The 15153-nt window shown below is 36.1% G+C and overlaps 1 protein-coding gene across 1 annotated transcript; it reads right to left on the minus strand.

The window, feature by feature from the left end:
• Positions 1–7800: 7800 nt before the first annotated feature.
• LOC101423768 (olfactory receptor 6C6-like) lies at positions 7801–8739 on the minus strand. Its single transcript, XM_058309222.1, has one exon. The coding sequence runs from the start codon at positions 8737–8739 to the stop codon at positions 7801–7803; it is 939 nt and encodes a 312-aa protein (XP_058165205.1).
• Positions 8740–15153: the final 6414 nt, after the last annotated feature.

Consider the following 15153-nt stretch of genomic DNA (forward strand, 5'->3'; position numbering starts at 1 on the left):
TGTGTTTTCTATTTGTTAAAAAATGCTAGTGGAATTTTTATTGGGATTCATTAAATCTGTATATCAATTTGGGTAGAATTGACAACTTAATGATATTTAGTCTTCCAATCCATGAGCACAGAATATTCTTCCATTTATTTACATCTTTCTTGATTTCTTTTAGCAATGCATTACAGTTTTCTGAATGTAAGTGCTTTACATCCTTGGTTAAGTTTATTCCTAAATATTTGATTCTTTTAGTTGCTATTTTAAATTTAATTTTTTTCCTGAATTCCTCCTCAGACCGCACAATACTAGTGTGTAGCAACACAACTGATTTTTGTGTATAGATCTTGTATTTTGACACTCTACTGAAATCATTTATTAGCTCTAGCAGCTTTGTTGTAGATTTTGGGGGACTTTCTAGATATACAATGATATCATCAGCAAATAGTGAAAGTTTTAATTATTCCTTTCCAATTTGGATGCCTTTTATTTCTTTTTCTTGCCTGATTGCTCTGCCTAGAACATCTAGCACTATATAGAACAACAGTGGTGACAACAGGCATACTTGTCTTGTCCCTGATCTCAGTGGGAAAGATTTCAGTCTTTCAACATTGAGTACAATGTTAGCTGTGGATTTTTCATGTATGGCCTTTATCATGTTGAAAAATTTCCTTCAATTCCTATTTTTGTAGTATTTTTATCAAGAAAGGATGCTGTATTTTGTCAAATGCTTTTTATGCATAACACAATAAGATCATGTGATTTTTCTTCTTTGGTTTATTAATGTGGTGTATTATGATGATTAATTTCCTTGCATTGAACAACCTTGCATGCCTGGTATAAAACCCACTTGATCATGATGAATAATTCTTTTAATGTGTTATTGGATTCAATTAGCAAGTATTTTATTGAGGATTTTTTAAATTTTTTATTGACTTTGTAATAATATTACATTAAAAAAATATATATATGAGGTCCCATTCAACCCTACCACTCCCACCCCACCTCTCCCCCGCCCCAGCAACACTCCTTCTCATCATCATGACACATCCATTGCATTTGGCAAGTACATCTTTGGGCACCTCTGCACCTCATGGTCAATTGTCCACATCATGGCCCATACTCTCCCCCATTCCATCCAGTGGGCCCTGTGAGGATTTACAATGTCCGGTGATTGCCCCTGAAGCACCATCCAGGGCAGTTCCATGTCCCAAAGACGCCTCCACCTCTCATCTCTTCCTGCCTTTCCCCATACCCATCATCCATCATGTCCACTTTTCTCAATCCAATGCCACCTTTTCTATGTGGACATTGGATTGGTTGTGTCCATTGCACCTCTATGTCAAGAGGAGGCTCAGATTCCACATGGATGCTGGATGCAATCCTCCCCCTTTCAGTTGTAATCACTCTCGGCTCCATGGTGTGGTGGTTGTCCTTCTTCAACTCCATCTTAGCTGAGTGTGGTGAGCTCAATAAGTCAGATTGTAGGTGCTGGAGTCTGTTGAGGCTCAGGACCTGGCTATCACATTGTCAGTCCAGAGATTCAAATCCCCTAAATATATCTTAAACCCCAACACTAACTGCACCTCCAGCACTTATTGAGGATTTTTGCATCTGTATTCATTAGATAAATGGGTCTGTAATTTTATTTTCTTTTTTCTTATTTGGTAATATCTTTATCTGGTTTTGGTAGTAGGGTGATATTGTCTTCATAGAATGATTTTGGTAGCATTCCTTCTTCAATTTTTTGGAAGCACTTGTGTAAGATTGGTATTAAATCTTCTTCGAATGCTTGGTAGAACTCACCTGTGAAACTATCTTGTCCAGGGCTTTCCATTATGGGGAGCTCTTTGATGACTATTTCAATCTCTTTATTTGTGAGTGGTTTGTTGAGATCATCTATTTCCTAGTGTCAGTGTAGGTCATTTATATGTTCCTAGGAATTTTTCCATTTCATCTACATTTTTTAGTTTTTTTGGCATAAAGTTGTTTATAGTAACCTCTGATAATCTCTCATTTCTGTGGGATCAGTAGTAATGTTCCCTTTTTCCTTTTTTATTTCATTTATTTGTGACTTCTCTTTTTTTCTTACTCTAGATAAGACTCTGTCATTTTGTTAATCTTGTCAAAGAAACTATTTTGGTTTTGTTAATTCTCTGTTGCTTTTTGTTTTCAATTTCACTTATTTCCACTCTGATATTTGTTATTTCATTATATCTACTTGCTTTGGGATTAGTTTGCTGTTATTTTTCTAATTCCTCCAGCTGTGTAGTTAGGTCATTCATTTCAGCTCTTCTTTTTAAATGTAAGCATTGAGGGCTATAAATTTTCATCTCAACACTGCCTTTGCTGCATCCCATAGGTTTTGATATGATGGATTCTCATTGTCATTCATTTCAAGATATTTATTGATTACTCTTGACATTTCTTCTTTGATCCACTGATTATTTAAGAGTGTGTTGTTTAATCTCCATATATATGGGGATTTTACCTTTTCCTACTATTTGTTGATTTCAAGCTTTATTCCATTATTATCTCAGAAAGTGCTGTGTATAATTTTGATTTTGTTGAATTTAGCTAACTCAGATTTTTTTTGGTTACTGCATGTGTGGAATATATTTTTCCAACCTTTCACTTTCAATCTTTTGGTATCCTTGGGTCTAAGGTGGTGCTCTTGCAGGCAGCATATAGATGGTTTATATTTTCTTATCCATTCTGTCATTCTGCATCTTTTGATTGAGGAGTTTAATTCTTTAATATTCAATGTTATTACTGTAAAGACACTTATTTCATCCATTTTGACCTTTGCATTTGATCTGTCATTCTATTTTTGACACTTTTAGTTACTGTTACTGATACAGTCTTCATTTCTAGACAGTCTTCCAAGCTTTTCTACACTGTCTTTTCTTTTTAGGTTGTAACACTCCTTTTAGTATTTCCTAGAAAGCTGGTCTTTTTGTAATAAACTCTCTCAGTTTCTGTTTATTTGTGAATATTCCATTTTCACTCTCATTTTTGAAAGATAATATTGCCAGGTATAAAATTCCTGGCTGGCAGTTTTGCTCTTGCAATATCTTAAATATATTATACCACTGTCTTCTTGCCTCCATGGTTTCTGATGAGAAGTCAGCACCTTACTTTTACTGGGTATCCCTTATATGTTATGCATTGCTTTTCTCTTGCTGCTCTCAGAATTTTTTCTTTGTCTTTTCATTTGACATTCTGATTAGTATGTGTCTTGGAATTGGTCTATTCAGATTGATTCAGATAGGAGTACATTGTACATCTTGGACATGAATATCTATTTCCTTCAGTAGGGTTGGGAAATTTTCCATCATTATTTTTTCAAATATTCCTTCTGTCCCTTTTCCATTCTATTCTTATGGGACACCCATGACACATATGTTTGCAAGTTTCTTGCTGTCATTCAGTCCCCTGAGACTTTGTTCAGTTTTTTCCATTCTTTTCTCCATCTGTTTTTTTTTTTTTTTTTTTTTGTATGTTTGCTTTTGGAAGCGATGTCCTTGAACTTACTGCTCCTTTCTTCTATTACTCAAATCTGCTGTTATATGCCTCCAGTATATTTTTAAGTTCATTTATTGAACCTCTCATTTCCATTAGTCAACTATTTTTCTATGTATTCTTTCAAATTCTTCTTTGTACTCATGCAATGTCTTATTAATATACTTAATTGCTTTAGCCATCTGATTGAATTTATTAAGGAGATTTGTTTAAGCATCTAAGATTAGTTGTCTCAAACCCCTTATGTCATCTGGAGGGTTATCTTGTTCCTTTTACTGTTCCATATCTTCTTGTTTCTTGTTATGGATTGTAATTTTTTGTTGCTGTTTTCACAGCTGGCTTGAAGTTGTATTTATTCTGGGTGCAGTTTCTCCCTTTAGTTTTGTGTTTTCTTATAAGAGCAAAGGGCCAAGGATGTAGTTGGTTCTGTAAACTATGGAGGCTGAAGCAGCCCACATTGCCCCAGGAATTAATGAAGCTTCTCCAACCTTTCTCCTCTCAGGGGTAGGAACATAGCTGCAGCCATGTATAATAATCCAAGTTGGGCAGGACAAAACTGTCTTTAGTGGCCCAGAGAGACTGATGAAGCTTTACATCCCTTCCTCCCCTTCTTTGGGTGGGGATGGAGCTATAGTTTGACCAACAATCTATGCCATACATGTCCAAAATAACCACAGTAGTTCAGGAAAACTGATATGGCACCAGACCCTCTCCCTGCTGGGGATGAGAATGAACCATCTGGAGTGCCCAACAATTTAATCTGTGTGGGCCAAATACACCTGCAGTTGCCCTGAGAGTCTTAGGGAGTACTGTCCCTTCTTTCCTGTAAGGGTGGAAATGGAACCAACAATGCCTAACAGTTCATTCCCTGTAGACTGAAAGTACCCACAATTGCCTAGAGTGGCTGAGGAAGCACCACACCAGCCCCCTCTGTCCTATTGGGTGGTGGGGTGGTTCTATGGATACACAAGAGTTCAGTCCCTTTAGGCTAAGAATACCTACTGGTACCTGGAGAGACTGAGGAACACAAGCCCCTTCTATCGTATTCAAGTGTGAGGTTGAATCCACAGGTACCCAACAGTTCAGTCCCTATAGGCCAAAAGTACCCACCATTGTCTGGAGAGGATGTGGAGACACCAGAACTCTCCTATCCTAATGAGGATGGGGGTGGATTCATAGGCATTCAACAGTCCAGACCATGAAGGCCAAATGTCTGCCACTGTCCAGAAAGACTGTGAAAACACCAGGCCCCTCTTTTCTTATTGGGGGTGAGGGTGGATCCACAAGTACTCACCAGTCCAGGCTGTGTGGACCAAAAGCACCTGCAGTTAACCAGAGAGGCTGGACAAATAGTCTGTCTCTTGTCCTATTGGGGATGGAGGAAGAGTCACAGGTGCCCAATGGTCAGGCTTGTGCAAGCCAAAAGCACCTACAGTTGCCCTGAAAGGCTGAGGGAACACCAGCCCTCTCCTATCCTATGGGGGGACAGAGGTGGAGATGGGCTCAAAGGTATTCAACAAGCCAGTTCATGTGGGCTGAAAACTCTTGCAGTTGTCTGGAGAGGCCAAGGATACCCAGCACATTTCCATTTCCTATCCTATTGGGATATATGCATGCAGCCCCAGGTGATTGACTATTCAGTCTGTGCTGCCAGAGAGCATTTGCAATTTCCTGGAGAGCCTGGTCCAGGTCCTGCCAGTTTCCTCTCTGCTGGAAGTGGGGCTGGAGTTTAGGCTAGGGCTGCAGTCTGATTTTGGTGGAATAAGTCTCTTCCTAACCTCACTGTGATTTTCAGTCAACCAGGCTTCCCCTTATGACAGGGATTGAGTCAAAATGGTGGCTACTGGACTCTTTCCCACTTGGTTAGGCTCAGACCCTAGCTGTTTCTAGGATTATACTTTAGCCAGCTGTGTCCACTAACCAGTAGCTGAGGTTGGTGGACAGCTGTGTTTTCCTCCACTGTTTATGGGAAATTGAGCTTCTAATAGCAGCCACAGAATAGCTCCTGAGGCAGTTTGTGCTGTTAGATTAGGATGGGCATCATCCTCTGTGGTGTAGCTTGCAGCTTCCCAGAGAAGTGGTGCACATCTCCCCACCTTCTTCCCTGCTGGAAGTGGGGCTGGTGTTTAGGCTAGACCTGCAATCCAACCTGGGTGGAAAGAGCCAGTCCTTATCAGCACTGTGATTTTCACTTAGCCCTGCTTCCCCTCATGCCAGGGTTAGAGTCAAAATGGCAGACACTGGCCTCCCTCTGACCTGGATAGGCTCAAAGTTTAGCTATTCCTAGTGCCTTCAGCTCACCAAATCCACTAATCGATAGCTGAAGTTGGTTCCACACTATGTCTTCCTTGCCCATTTCTTGGGAAATGGACTTCCAACTCCAATTATGAAATACTCCCAAAGCACCTAGTGCAATAGGCACTGATCTCCATGGCATAGAGGGCTCTACTCATGAATCCTTTCTGAAAATGGGTATTCTTCCCCTTCCACACTCACAAGAATGTTGCTAGATCCTCCTCTGGTCTCCTAGGGACCTCAAACATGTGCTATAGGTAGCTGTGGTTGACCACCAACTGTCCTGTACCATAAATTGACTCCAGGAGCGCCTTACTCTGCCACCATCTTCCATGATTTCTGGCCAGCAATGTTGAGGTTCATTGGCTTTTCTGTCATATGACAATGTCCTTTCCTTTCTTTGCTATTAATTTTTGACTTCTAGCTTCCAACTCATCCCCACGGCTTTCTTTCTCTGTGGCTAAAGTTCTACTTCTAAAGGAGTCCAGTAATCCAGATTAAGGCACAAACTAATTCACTTGGGCTACACCTTGCCTGGAATAACATCTATAGGAGCTCCTTATTACAATGGGTTCATACCCACAGGAATGTAGATCAAAACCAAGAATATGTCTAAATTGGGGTACAAAGGTTAACCCACCAAATACATCAAATATTAGTTTAATCACATTCTTGAATTTCTGAAATAAGTGCTATTTCTTACTGAGTGTTGAACTATTTTAGTAGCATTAAATCAATTGTCTTAATTATGAGACATGGATTACATTTCTCCTACTTTACATATGGAGACAGGCATAAATATTAGAGTAACATGTGCAGTGTCCCATAATGTATATGCAATGAAGCCTTTACTAACACTAGGTTGCATGACTCAAAATTTGTTGTATAACCATCAGACTTATGCTCTCTCCTAACATATTTCTCTATCAAAGACTTCTGTGTTATTAAAATATTTCCATTTCCATTTCCATCTTCTTTTCTTCTGAATATAGTTAATCACATTAAATTATTACTTTTTCCTATAAGGCTTTTCTGGTCTCCAAAGTTTCTTAGAAGCCCTTCCTATCCATGGCAATATAATTTCATAGACTATTGTTACAGCCCTAATCAGACTCCATATTGCAACATACACTTTATGTGTTTAACTCCTTAAGGAAAAGCCAAGTTGTAAAGATAAAGATTAAGACTATCAAAATATATGGAGTAAGGTAGACATTTAATAAATATATATGAAATTCATTAACAAATGGCATGCATCATAATACATTCATAGCACACTTTTATCTAAGTCATGGTTTCTGGGAACTAATCTGTCATCAGGAGAAGACATATAAAATTTGGAATAAAAAGAAATTGAATCAAGTCAGTTTACTGTAGCAAGTTGGAATTTATTCACAAAGAAAAAAGAGTAATAAATGAGATGGGGGAAGCAGCTGTGGCTCAATCGGCTGGACTCCTGTCTACTATATGGGAGATCCTGGGTTCACATCCTGGGGCCTCCTTGTGAAGGCAGGTTCATCCACACTCTACAGAGAGCCACCAGCCCAGGTGCCACAGAGTGCCACTGGCCCATAAGTGCCATGGAGTGCTGCCCGGCCCGCAAGCACCACAGAGTGCCACCCGACCCACAAGCACTGCAGAGAGCTGACTCAGCAAGGTGATGCAACAAAAAAGGAGACAAGCAAAAACACCAAAGAGTGTGCAGCAAATGGACACAGTGACCAGACAACAAGCAAGACACAAGGAGGGAGGGGAGGAAAAAAATGCAGACACAGAAGAACAAACAGCGAATGGACACAGAGAGCAGACAGCAAGCAAAAACAAAAAGCCACAAGAGGGGTTGGGATAAAAAAACAATAAAGTTGGAACTGAGCAACAAGATTCTTAAAAAAACTCATGTATAAGATAATTGATGAGCTAAATAAACATGATCAGAACAAATGTATGAATCATTTTCAGTTTCTACCATAAGGTTGTATTTTCATAATACTTATAAAATCAGTTTTTTGAAAAACACAAAATCTTTTGTAGCACATCCCTGAAAACTTCTTTGACCTGCTTGTTCCTCAGAGTGTAAATGAAGGGATTTAGTAAAGGGGCAACTGAGGTATACAGCAAAGCTACACCTTTGGATACAGTCACTCTTTCTTTTGCAGATGGTTTAATATACATGAAGATACAGCTGCCATAAGTCAAGGAGACAACAATCATGTGGGAAGAACAGGTGGAAAAAGCTTTGCTCCTTTGTTGTGCAGAGGGGAATTTCAGAATCGTCTTCATGATGTAAGTATAAGAGAGAATAACTAACAACAATGTGACTGCAAGTGTCACCACAGCTAAGATAAAAGACATTAATTCTCTGACATGTGTATCTGTGCATGAGATCTGAAGGAGAGGAGAAGTTTCACACACAAAGTGATCAATGACTTTGGAAGCACAGAAATCCAACTGGAGCCCCATGACCAATGGGGGAAAGATGATTAGGAATCCAGTTACCCAAGAGCTGAGGACCAGTTGGTAGCACACTTTGCTGTTCATAATTATCAGGTAATGCAGTGGTTTGCAGATGGCAACATAGCGGTCATAGGACATGGTAGCCAGCAGGTAGAATTCTGTGACTCCCAGTAAAAGGATAAAAAATAATTGAGCTGCACAATTATTATAAGAAATGGTTTTGTCTCTAGTCACAATGGTATTCAGGAATCTGGGAATGCACACTGTTGTGAATATGATTTCCAAAAAGGAGAAATTTCGGAGAAAGAAATACATTGGGGTTTTGAGACGGGGATCCAAGAGGGTGAGAAGTATAATGATTATGTTCCCCATCAGACTCAACGTGTAGTTGAGAAAGAGAAACAGGAAAATCACAATTTGCAATTGTGGGTCATCTGTCAGGCCTACCAGAATGAACTGTATTTCTGTTGATTGGTTCTTCATTTCTCTTTTGTGACCCTTATCAAATCTATATAGAACAAAGAGAACAAAATTATAAATATCCACATGCAAAATGCATACTCTCTCACATTCCAGCATGTATTTACCAATGGAGAGAAACATACATATTCTCATACGTAACAATTTTTAAGTGTTTTTTCCATTTTGACATAGGTGACATAAATACATGCCACTGGTCCATTCAAAACCACTTTCAAATCCTTAGTTATCTTTATAATTTTCCTCACGATTTTTTTTCTGTAGAACCTGAATTTCTTTTGCCAATACATATTTTAGCCAATTATTTCATCATTGCATATTACTATGCATGTATACTTTAAATAGAAAAAGCATATTGTTTAAAATTCATTGTCTACTTGTGTTTAAAGAAAGTGGATTTGTAAAAATATTACTCTTCTATGAACAATTATAGCTTCATTTTGATGCTCTGTTCAAAATTGATCTTAATGCAATTTCTACATTTATCATCTATCTTGACGTTTTATCCTTTATATATTTCATTACAACCCACTCTTTCTAATTTATCTTCATAAAAAATTGTTGATTTCTTTCACACAGAATAGATATATTTTAACCTTTCATAGCAATTACTGTAATTACATTTGCATATTCTATATACAAAATATATTAGTTTATATTTATTTAGTTTCTTTAAAAGTCATTACCTGTAAAAAATAGAGGATATTCCAAAACTAAATTGTTAGACAATTACCCACAGTTAAAATCAAAACAAGTCCAAAAAAAAAGAAATAATTAGATTTTAGCTGTTCTCCTTTACTATCAGATCCAGGTTATTTGTAACACCAATTCCATAATTATATTATATCTGTATAAGCTGTAATAATTTGACTTGTCTTTTTAGAATAATTATCAGAGAGATTTTTCAAATCCAGGATTAGGTTTGTATTATAATTCTTGTGTTAGTCAATGAAAAAGACACTATTGATTTGCAATAGTTAGTTAAAGATCTTAATTTCAAGAGTTTTGAAATATTCTTTTCACTGAGAGTATACCATGACTATTATCCGTTTTCTGGATTAGCAATATGCAAATAGTCAATTGTTTTCAAAATATGGTATAAAGAATTCAAAGCAAAATATGAGAGAAACAAATAACATAGTTTAATAAAATATATTGTATATTATTTACAATTCTTTTGAAATGTATTCCTGTATGTGTCTGCATAATTTTGTCACTTTTCAATTCCTCCATATTCTTTGTAAAACAACTTAATAACTAAGAAATAATACTAATTTTTATCCCTGCTATATTCAATAATTCTATTACCACATGTATTCATATCCTTCTGTGATACTGGACATACCAGAATTCTTCTTTGTATGTGTTACTTGTGGACTTTTAAATGAAATAGTTGACTAAATTTTTTTTCTGAAAAACTAAACATTTTCTTTGTTATCTTTATTATTTTGCACTTCCCTTTTTAACATTGCTATCCTTGTATTATCTTATTCTCACTTAGAAATAAAATAACACTAAGAGTCTATATGCATAATGTGATTTTCTGAAGCAGATATTAGTGAATAGTTTTAATATTATTAATGGCTACTGATGACTTTCAGGCATCAGCTGCAGTGATCATAAACTTTTGTACAAATATATATTTCAATCCCTGTTATCTTAAGGCTTCCCTTTTTTCCATACTCATGATTAGAAAAGGAGTTTCTAGGAGTTACAAAACCTATTTCTGTTACTACGTTGGTCTAACAGTTAATTCTAAAGTGATGATTCTTGAAAATCTAGTGAGAAGTTGCTTCCTATTTTGTCTACATGAGTTTAAAGGGCAACAACTAATTTATACAGTGAGTCAGAGAAAATCAATCATAAATGCAGTAATGTACAAATAAAACATATGGCAACATTTATCTTATATATTACTTTAAAATTACTCTCCTTTAAAAAAAGATTTATAAAACAGTGAAATTAAATTCCCTGAATTTGACTTCCTGGTTATCTGCCTTAAAATCTGACTTTGAAGTAAAGTTAAAAGTACAGTCGACTAAACTTGGTATCTATTACATCTATTCTTCCTTATTTTAGCATTTGGAAGAGATGTGTACTAACACTAGCATCAGTTTTACACACTTTTAAGACCATATTTTATTACAGCAATAGAGGTTTTTATTACCAATGATTTGTATGGGAAGAGGCAATGTGTACAAATGGCACACAAATATAGATTTTTCCACTTCCCTCAAATATTTTTTCACTATGAAACTTGGAAATCAGATATCAATTATTTTAAAGGACAGCCACCTTACATACCAGATATGCTGCATTTTGTGAAATGTTCTTAACAACCTCCAAGAAATGCATTGCAACTATTACTGATATCATTTCAGAACCTAAATATAGATAGGTATCATTAAAATTAAATAATAAAATAAAGCAAAGTATTGAAAACAATAACAAAAAATCATGTAGACAAAAGGTAAGCAATTTTTTCAAGTAAGGAAATATGACAATGCAAATTGTACACTTATAAAATGCTACAATTTTATCATTTTCTACTTACTACACACTCAAGGGAATCTATTGCAATGGAATAAAGAAAAAAGTTTCTTAGGGACTACTTCTCCAAAGGTACTAATTATTTGCAATAAAATATACTACTGTGGTCCATTTAAAATAAAAGCTGATGTGAAAGAATCCCAGAGGAGTAACAAAAGATTTAAATAAGTCAATAAATTATGTGAGAGTAACATTAGCAATTTTATTGTCCAGAGCACCTCTGGAATTTCCTCAGCTGGGTTGCAGTAACAAAAAATGTTGCTTTGCTTCCAATAAGCAACACGATATATTTTATTTTATTATTTTTTTAAAGATTTTTAAAAATTTATTTCTCTCCCCTTCCCCTCCCCCCAGTTGTCTGTTCTCTGTGTCCATTCGCTGTGTGTTCCTCTGTGACCGCTTCTATCCTTAATCAGCAGCACCAGGAATCTGTTTCTTTTTGCTGCATCATCTTGCTGTGTCAGATCTCCGTGTGTGTGGTGCCATCCTTGGGCAGGTCTCACTTTCTTTTGTGTTGGGTGGCTCTCCTTACAGGGCGCACTCCTTGCACATGGGGCTCCCCTACGTGGGGGACACCACTGCACGCATCAGCACTGTGCATGGACCACTCCACATGGGTCAGGAGGCCCGAGGTTTGAACCATGGACCTCCCATGTGGTAGGCAGACGCCCTATCCATTGGGCCAAGTCCGCTTCCCCTCTATTTTAGATTTTATTGAAAGCATTTGAAAATGAGACTTTGAGAGGTTTATTGGTGGAAACGGTTTGATACTTCAAGTGCACGGAGTTTTATCTGTTAAATAAATTTTTATATTAATCCCCCCAAGTGAAAACAACACTAGCCCATCTAATGGTGAGTAGGTAAACAAGCTGTGGGATATACATATATAGAATCATCAGTAATTGGAATAAACTACTGATCAGTAAGAAACATGAATAACTCTCAAAAGCATTATGCCCAGCGAAAGAAGATAGATATAAAAGACCTCTAAGTGATTCCACTTAGACATTTCTGGAACAAACTAAACTATGGGGACTGAAATTTGATCAGCAGTACCAAGGATTCAGAGTCAAGAGAAGAGATTGACTACAAAGTGTGATGAATGAACTTTTTAGGGTAACAAAAACACTTTATATCTTGATTGTTTTTCAAGGTTCATGAATTATATACATCAAAGCATAAATTTTATTGTACTTAAATTATACCTTAATAAAGTGTTCACCAAAATTATTTGAGTGGAATTTACCCTTTTACAGTAGTCTCTTGGTCATAAGGTTACTTATATACTGCCCATGCAGTAGCCATTATCCAAAAAGTGAACTTGTAAATTTAAATTAAAAACAATTAAGTTAAATTAAATTAAAATAAGTTCCTCCTTTGCATTAGCCTCATTTCAAGTGCGCAACATCTTCATGTGACTAGTTGCTACTTTATTAGACAAGGCAGCCATTTCCATTCCTGCAGAAAGTTCCATGGACAGCACTGACTTGATATGTGATTTTAGCATTTTTCTGTTCTAATATGTATATTTAATAATGTAAATTTTCTCTAAACACAGCTTTAACAAGCATCTCTTAATTGTGATATGCTATATTTTAAGTATCATGTCTTCAAATTTTCTGTAATGTCTTACATGATTCCTTATTTTAAGAATTGTCTCCTTACAAATATTGCCATATTTCTAATCATTTAGTAAGTTTCTACTTATATTTCTGATACTCTTTCCTGCCTACTTCTATTTTGTTAGGATTAAGAATTTAATCCTATGGAATTTGCTGAAATTTATGGCATGGTCAGTTTATGGTAAATTTTGTAAATATTCCATGTAAATTTGAGACTAATGGATATTTTGAACTTGGTGGATGTAGTCTTCTATATATTTTAGGATTTCAGTTCTGTTAATCTTGTTTTCAATTCTATCAATTTGTTTCTCTGCTTATTTATAAAAATATTTTATTTTAATGCAGTAACTGTACATAACGAAATCATTTTAATTATTTTAAGTGGATATTTCTTTGACATTAATACAATGACAATATTGTGTAACTTCACTCTTATCTAATTTCAGACTATTTTCATCATTCCTGATACTCATACTCATTTAACAATTATCCCCACTTCCCACTCCTCAACTCTGGTAGCTATGATTTTACTTTGTGCCTCTAGAATTTGCTTATTCTAAGTATTTCATTTAAGAGGCATTGTATGCTATTTACCCTTTTACATTCTGGGTTATTTTCATGACTTTTGATGGTTAGAGAATATCCCATCATAGGGCTGTACCACATTTTCTTTATCCATTCATCTATTAATGAACACTTGGGTTGCTTCCACCTTTTGGCTATTGTGAATAATGCTACTATTAACACTTGTGTACAAATATCTGTCTGAGTCCCTGCTTACCATTCATTCAACTAAGAGTTGAATTGCCCAGTTATATGATAATTCTGTGATTAACTCTCTGTGGAACTGCGCAACTGTTTTCCACAGTGGCACTATCATTCTATGTTCCCACCTTTAATGTATGAGTGCACTTATTTCTCTACAATCTCACCAATACAATTTTATTTTCAGTTTTTTAAATATTAGCCACCCTATTGGATGTAAAATAATATCTCATTGAAGTTTTAAGTTGCAATTCTCTAATGGCTAATTATGCCGAATATCTTCATATAATTATTGACCATTTGAATATCCTCTTTGGAGAAATGTCTATTCAAATACTTAGCCATTTTTTTATTTCAGTAGTTTGTCTTTTTGTGGTTGGATTATAAGACTTCTTTATATATTTTGGATATTAGCTCTTATCAGATATTGTGACAGTTGGAATTCTTTTATGAATCCCAAAAAGAAAAAATATCATGTTTTTGAACTAATCCATCCCTGTGAATGTGGGGTCCTTTTGTTTGGATTATGTCAGTGAGACATGACATGGGTTGGGTTTCCTCCCTCTTACTGTGCCTTATATAGAGAGAGACACACAAAAATGGAGCTCTGCCAATTGGACCCAATCATTTGAGAGAGAGGACTCCAGGTTGGCCTCCAGCTGCAGAAAGGCATAAAAGTCCCAAAAGGCTGAGAGAGGTCGTGGAGTCTACAAGCAGCAAAGTACAGAGGCAGAGGAATAGGCTCACGAGGGGCGAAGTCCAAAAATCAGCTCAGTGCTGAGTAGATAAGCCCTGCCATAAGCCTGATCACCCTACTGCAGGATGCCAGGATCGTCCGTATGTGACTTTGGTGAGAAAGCACCTACGATGGTGCTTTCATTTGGACCTCTCACAGCCTTGGAACCGTAAGGCTTTGCCCCAAATAACATACTTTTACCAGAAGCAACCCATTTCTCGTATTTTGCATAGGCAGCCCTGTGGCAAACTAAGAAAGATATATAAGTTTGAAATTATTTCCTCCCATCCTGTAGCTTGTCTTTTTACTTTAGAAGAAAGGATTTCCTTCTGTCGTTCAGTTATTTTCTGTAAGTCTTTTATGTTTTAGGTTACTAAATTATTACATTACAGCCTTTTTTAGTAACTAACTGCTATTTTAGTGTACTAATTTGATTTGCTTTTCTCTCTATTGTCTAGTTACCTCTTTAATTGCAATTCACATATTAGTAACAAGCTAGTTAGACTAATAATAATGTAGTTTCAATATTACACAAAATTTACTCTTATGTATATCCATTTCTTCCCCTTTATATTACTATTTTCAAGTTAAATCATTATACATTGCATGCAAATTAACATAAATTTTAAATATTATTAGAAACATTTGCTGTTAAGTAGTGTGGGGGTGAATATCAGTTATAAATCAAACATACAATAATGCAGGATTTTATATTTACCTTTGCAGTTACTTTTAACAATGCAC

This window comes from Dasypus novemcinctus, chromosome 12, assembly GCF_030445035.2.
Source record: "Dasypus novemcinctus isolate mDasNov1 chromosome 12, mDasNov1.1.hap2, whole genome shotgun sequence".
NCBI classification, from domain to species: domain Eukaryota; kingdom Metazoa; phylum Chordata; class Mammalia; order Cingulata; family Dasypodidae; genus Dasypus; species Dasypus novemcinctus.

Excerpts from the sequence above, each read along its gene's own strand:
- LOC101423768 (XM_058309222.1), bottom strand. The coding sequence starts at position 8,739 with ATGAAGAACCAATCAACAGAAATACAGTTCATTCTGGTAGGCCTGACA.